General features: G+C 42.6%; 1 protein-coding gene across 1 annotated transcript; it reads right to left on the bottom strand.

Annotated features, from left to right (window-relative positions):
- Positions 1-3,970: 3,970 nt before the first annotated feature.
- On the bottom strand, positions 3,971-5,786 carry LOC122015911 (alpha-1,3-arabinosyltransferase XAT3-like). Its single transcript, XM_042573003.1, has 3 exons — positions 5,539-5,786; positions 5,411-5,458; positions 3,971-5,323 (listed from the first exon to the last, which is right to left on the bottom strand). Exons 1-3 carry the CDS (start codon positions 5,666-5,668, stop codon positions 4,110-4,112), a joined length of 1,392 nt encoding a protein of 463 aa, XP_042428937.1. The 5' UTR covers positions 5,669-5,786; the 3' UTR covers positions 3,971-4,109.
- Between the last annotated feature and the right edge of the window lie 610 nt (positions 5,787-6,396).

The following is a 6,396-nucleotide window of genomic DNA, read 5'->3' as shown; positions in this document are numbered from 1 at the left end:
ATTAGTTTGGTGACCATTAGAGATAAGACGACTATTTCATGAGTAGATCATCGTAAATCAATTTCTTAAGTGAATGAGAAATTAATGTTTAATAAAGGGTTTCTCCAATATGATCAGACGGAAATTTAATTCGCATACGAGTTGGATTCATGGATAAACACTAACTCGAGTATATATAACTATTGAGGAGTATGAAATTATAATTAATTTCATTGATTGATTAAAAGATTAATCATTGTGATATTAATTAATTAATTAATATTTATAATAGATTAAATAATAGTTAATATATTAATCAATTAAATTAATTATAATGAATATATTTAATCAAAACGTTTAAGGGAAAAGGTTTAAGGGAAAAGATACATCCCATATCCTTTCACTTTTTAGAAGAAATCTTTCACCTCTTGAGAGTAACCTTTCATCTCTATAAAATAAACCTTATTCCTTCCACTCAAATCACTCAATTCTAACTCAATTCTTAAATTGTGAATTCTCCTTTTGGGTTCTATTCTCTCTTTCCTCTTTTTAGAGTTTCAAGGTTTCGAAAGTTTGACAAAGCTCAAAATTTGGAGTGCTCCTATTTCGAGACGCAAGTCGTTATATCTTGGGAGACGATTACCAATAAACCGTAAACACTTGGGTGGGGCAATATCGTCTAAGGAAAGAAGGTCCAGTCTTCACCTCGACCTTAATTAATACTCTTATCCTTAGGGATGATTTTACCCAAAGGGGTTGTGTCGATATTCGATGGTATAACTCGACGACTGACGAGATTAGGTCGATAGCGACGATACCAAGAAAGATGTGTCTTTTATCCGAAGGGGTAATTCATTAACCGAAAGGGGATGTCGAGAGTATAAATGGGACAAGGTCCATATCGCCGTACCGAACTCCACCAGTTAGAGTCATTGACTCATCGTCAAGATGACTAATCGGGCATAACTGTTGAATCTTAATACCGAAGATCAATATACCTATATTTTTTTAAGAAAAAATATCTAACAAAATTTCTATAGGATCAAATCAATAACCCCAATTTCAAAGTTACATAAAATGATTAATCTTTTTTTCTTTCCCATCCTTTTCATTATTCTTTATCTCTTTTTACTATGGTTGCACACCTTGGAGATAATCACCGCCTAAATTCTCATTGTACAGGCCGGTAATGAGGAACAGACTAATCTACTAGAGTTAAAACAAATCCTTCAAAGAGGGTGAAGGAGGTAAATCACGGGCGATTACTAGTCTTTGGAATAATGACTAGTACATAAGGGAGATATTTATCTCGATTTTGTCGAAATTCGTACCCCAGACCTTATGATGACAACACCTCATGCGCTAGCCATTAGACCAATACGAGGGGACATAGACTCAAGGATCATGCAAATAAAATGAATGAAGAATCTTTGAAGCAATTGCTTATAATTTTCTAAAGATTCCAACTAGGTACGATCATCACTTCGACAGGATGTATGCTTAGGGGTTGGAATATAATTAATATAAGAAACCTATCGAATCCAACAAGGACAGTGTCATTCTCAAATCACATAGCCAAAAGTCTTTACGCGGCATAGGCTGAATGCCTTAAGCACTCCTAATACAATCTTGACCCAAGAACAAATGTTTCAGGAAAAGCCATCAATCTTAAGAAACTAGTATTTGAAGTTTATTTTTTCTGCAGAGATCCAGAATGGCTGACGAGCATCCTGCTTATAATGGAATTCCGTCGACAGTGGGGACATTGTTGGCCCGGGTGCCCAGAACATTGCCTGCACCTTGTAGATTATTTTGAATAGAGCGAAATCTTATTTAAGAAGCAGATTCTTTCACAAAGTTTAGCCTTATTTAGCTATAGCTTCCTCAATTCCTTCAAGCATGTTAACCGATTGCTCAGGAAATTAAAATCATATTTAATTTCCAGAACCACCCTGCTTATATGAAAGTGCACGGAGAACTTTCACCCAACAAGAAACGAAATAAAAGAAAAATTATTCCAAAAGTTAGAAAACTTATCCACATTGTTGGGTGCACAGAACCACCCTGCATCACTGCATCTGATGAAAAGAGAGCTATCCAGTTCGCCTCGCTAGAAAGAGAGCTCCATTTTAAAAGGCCAAACAAGGCCTCCTTTGTTCAAAAACACTGAAAACAAACTCACATTTTAAAACTCCCTATTTATAAACTTTTCCTGCTTGATTTAAATTTTATCTCACAGAATCATCTTTTATTACATGAACTAAGATTCCCTTTGATCTTTCACTCTTTTAAGATATTTTAGGTACATGTTTTACTTGAACTTTAATAGGGATTTTGAGCCTTTTGCCCAGGCTAAGAAGCTTTTAGACGGGCACACGGTTTACTTTTATTGTGGTGTAAAGAGATTGCATATGGAGGAAGTAGAAAAAAATTTAACCATGAATGTACTGATTGCAAATTGTGGTGTCTACAGATTACATTGTTTCATTGGCTCATGGACGCTTCACCAGTGACAAAAAGACACATACTTGTCCTAGTTTCGAATGTCGGTATAGAGAAATTCGTACCGAAATAGTTTCGAATAAGATTAATTAGCAATGGGACCGAATGTCGCCGCGCCTTAATTTTGGACTGGGCCACACGTTCCATGAGCTTCCGCAAGAAGCAGAATGTGAAACTGCCCTTCGATTTCTCTGCTAACCATTTTGTCTGTGTTTGGCAAACAGTTGCGTGCAACATGAATCTTGTATTCGTCTTTGTTTGAACTGCTGCGTATGGACAGCTAATATGTGTCTAGAAGGCTCGGACCATATACTAACACGAAAGCTTGCTCAAATTAATATTTTGAAAATCGTACAGTAGATCGAGCTACCAAAAAAAATAAGTGGGCAAATTAATTGGTTGAAGAACAGGTTAATCTATAAGATATAAGTTATACAGTAAGACATTAAATATACATTTATTTAAAAGGATTTAAAATTTAGATATAGTTAAAAGGATTCTTTTCGTTGGAGTTTTTATTCAGTATTTTGATTGGCGCGCCGTCCTCCTTAGTTGGGCTCACTATTTTTCATTTTTGTTTTCGTCTTTTTTTATAATAAAGATATGCTATTAATAATAAGAGTATTCCCACAGATATGGGCAACGATATCAACCGGATACGGCGGCCAGCCATCCACGCGGTATTCGCTAGCATTTGCCATGTATTAAATTAGGCTCCACCGCCGCGTTGTTTGTTGCGGCAACCTTCGTGCCGACGGCTAACACCGAGTTACCATGCACGGCGGGTTTAGTCGACCCGATTGACCAACAAGTGGGTCCCACGGCTTCGTTTCAGGAAAGTGAGTTGATTTTGAACTTCTCCCAGCCTCCGACTCCATCACAAATCGGTAGTGGTTGTGAAGTCGCAGCGCGTTGAAAGAGGTTCACATGCACCCCACTGACCACCCTACTCATTTCGTCCTTTTATTAAGATATAATTGCCTGCCACTGAGGTGGCCTCTCTCCCTAGCTATCTTTGATTGCGCCACACCACCAGACTTAAATGGCGAGGCGTCCAGATCATGAGCGCGAGATCTGTCAATAAACTCTCACAACAATTATTGGCTTTGATCCTTCGAGTCTGTCAATTGACCGTCTATTGTTACCGCAATGCCTATCATGGACCTGACTCTGTACTTTAAAATTCACAATTAGGGATGTAGTGATTGAAACGGAGAGTTAATATCTGCATAAAGAATTTGGGGATGAGGCCTCACTAAACTCATAAGCAGCGCAGCAGCGCAAAATATAGACTAGAAATTCCTGCTTGCCTGTTTTAATAATCGTAGCAGAAACACTGCCGAAACAAAACCAGAACAATTGTTCTGAGATCTCCTCTTTTATTGTGATTTGAAATTAAATCCAGTACACTTCATCATCTGCCAACTTCTTGGCTTCGGAATCAACTTCTTTCACTATCTTAATTTGATATAAGAGCACACCAGTAGTATGAATATAAACCTATATGTAATTAAATAGATCTATTTGCCCATCTATTCTATTTACTGATCTCGATACAACAAGAACAAAAAACAAAAACAAAAAATAATGAATTAAAAGTTTCGGAAGGAAGAGAAAGAAAGCGACTACTACTGCGCCATGGTGTGGCTGTGGGGGAGGAGCTTGAGTGCTTCAAGCAATGCGAGCCTGAGCCTGCCCAAATGTGGCTTGAGGTTCTGGTTATTCAAGTAAATTCTGCTGAGCTCGCCCCACCCTTTCTTGTGGATGGATTGGGGATCCGTAAACACGGGGTGGTCCTTCGGGTACTGGTCGCTCAACGTGCTCTCGTCGGCTTGGATCCGGTACGCTGAGTACTTGAGCTCCATCTCCGGCGATGGATTCTCGAACGTGTCCCTGGCCAGCCACCCCAGGTTCCCCATCGGCACAACCTGGATGAAGACGGCGCCGCGGGGGAGGAAGACGACGTTGGTTAGCCCGGAGCCGTGGACGCCGATAAGGACGTCGGCAGAGTTCACGAGTCGCGCGAACTTGCCGATGTCCGTGGTGACGTCTGGGTCGGCGACGCGGACGTCGAAGCCCAGGCTCATGGCCATGTCCGACATGCCCCGCTCGTTGAGGAAAACCCGGGAGCCCTTGCGCGAGATGATCAGCAGCCGCGGTTTACGGCGCACATCCCACTTGTCGCCAGCCGGCTCCGCGGCCGCGCGCTCGAGCCCGTACGCCTCCCGCAGCATCTCCTTGAAGTCAGCCATGGCGTATCCGTTGGGGGACTTTGCAGGGTCGATGCCGAGCTCCTTGTGGAAGGTCAGCCCCGCGACGACACGCGGGAAGCAGCGCACCGCGTCACCGTCGGCGTCCGCGTCGATAATCTCATAATTGGAAAGCTGCCTGAGGACCTGGCTGAACTTGATTAGCCACCAGGCCTTGGCGTCGGTGACCACGAACTGGACCTCGCCGCGGAAGTGGCGCGTGGTGAGGAAGAGCGGGACGAGAACGTCGGTGAAGTCGTGGAAGAGGTTGCCGGTGTACCCGCCGACGGAGAAGACGACGGCGGGGACAGAGTGGTTGTCGGTGCACTGAGGCGCCTTATCAGGCACTGCCTTGATGGTCCACTCCTTGACGTTGGCAAGCGCGCCCTTGTCGTGCTTCCGGGCGTAAGGCTTAATCTTCCATTCTTGGCTTGTGAGATCACGGTCTACAAAGACGGTCTGGGAGCTACCATGCACTCTTACGTCACCGGAGGCCTCGCAAACGTCCGATCTACGGCTTGTTTCGACACATATCGGTCGCTTGGCTTCTCTCAATTCTTCCAGCAGCACTCTGTTTCCTTCATCTTCTTCCCCTGCGAGCAAAATAAGACAGATTCCACTCTTTAAAAAAAGACAATTCTTTAGATGATTTAATTGTGAACTCGGGCTGCTATCCTTACCTCTAGATACAAGACGGCGACTCCTATCTGACAAATCCTGTGACTTTCCTGCGACAAGAACGGAGTACATGAGAACCAAAGATTCACACAGAACAAAAACCATAAGAACAAGTGTAGATAAGACGGACCAAATGGGGAGGAAATATATCGAGTCCTGATGAGCGAGAGGATGCAGAGAGAAAGAACCATGGACGTGATGATCAGACCATTTCCGACCCTCTTTGGCTCAGGCCTGGGATAAGACCTGACAGCCTTCATTTCTTCTTCTGCTCCTCCAATTCCCCTTCTCCTTCCCCTCTTCCAATTATCTCATTCTACTTTCTCTGTTTTTTTATAATAGCCAGAGGTGTGGTTCAGTTCCTGCGTCCTGAGGCCATTCATTCTTTAGTGTGTTCCGAGCCCATATCAAACCAAGGATCAACTCTTGGCTGTCACTGTTTGAATTAGACTAACTGACCGACACAATTTTTTTTCCTTAAAAAAAAAAATCACCGACACCCATAACCAATTGGGGTTTTCTCACCTTGCGGAAAACCACGTACTGCTCGCGTTTCAGCTTTTGCATGAGTCTACCTTTTCTCCATGATTGATAACGACACGCCAGCGTCGCTGAGAGCAACGTCCAAAGATCCACACACAGAGATTCATCCTTGTCATCCTGTAATCTGTTAATTTTTCCTGCTCAGTGAAACAGCGAGAAAATTCATTTTGGGAAGCAGGGCAACTTTTTTGACAGAGGAAAACGGGAGAATTGAGTCTAGGGATGAAGTCGATGATTGTTGGCATATGCCAACACGTTTCCATAGTTGTAGGATTTTCCGTCGTTATTTTTCTATGCAATAACTACAAAATGTTCCCAAGGCATGTGGTGTTCGTGCACCTCCCTACTTCAGTTGAGGAAGACTTTTTTTGAATCTGTACAGCTCAAATCGTCTGGTTCGCCATGTGTTTGGCATATTGCGACCATCTGCAGGAATGCTTGCGTA

This window comes from Zingiber officinale, chromosome 8B, assembly GCF_018446385.1.
Source record: "Zingiber officinale cultivar Zhangliang chromosome 8B, Zo_v1.1, whole genome shotgun sequence".
NCBI lineage: Eukaryota > Viridiplantae > Streptophyta > Magnoliopsida > Zingiberales > Zingiberaceae > Zingiber > Zingiber officinale.
This window is presented reverse-complemented; position numbering and strand designations above follow the sequence as displayed.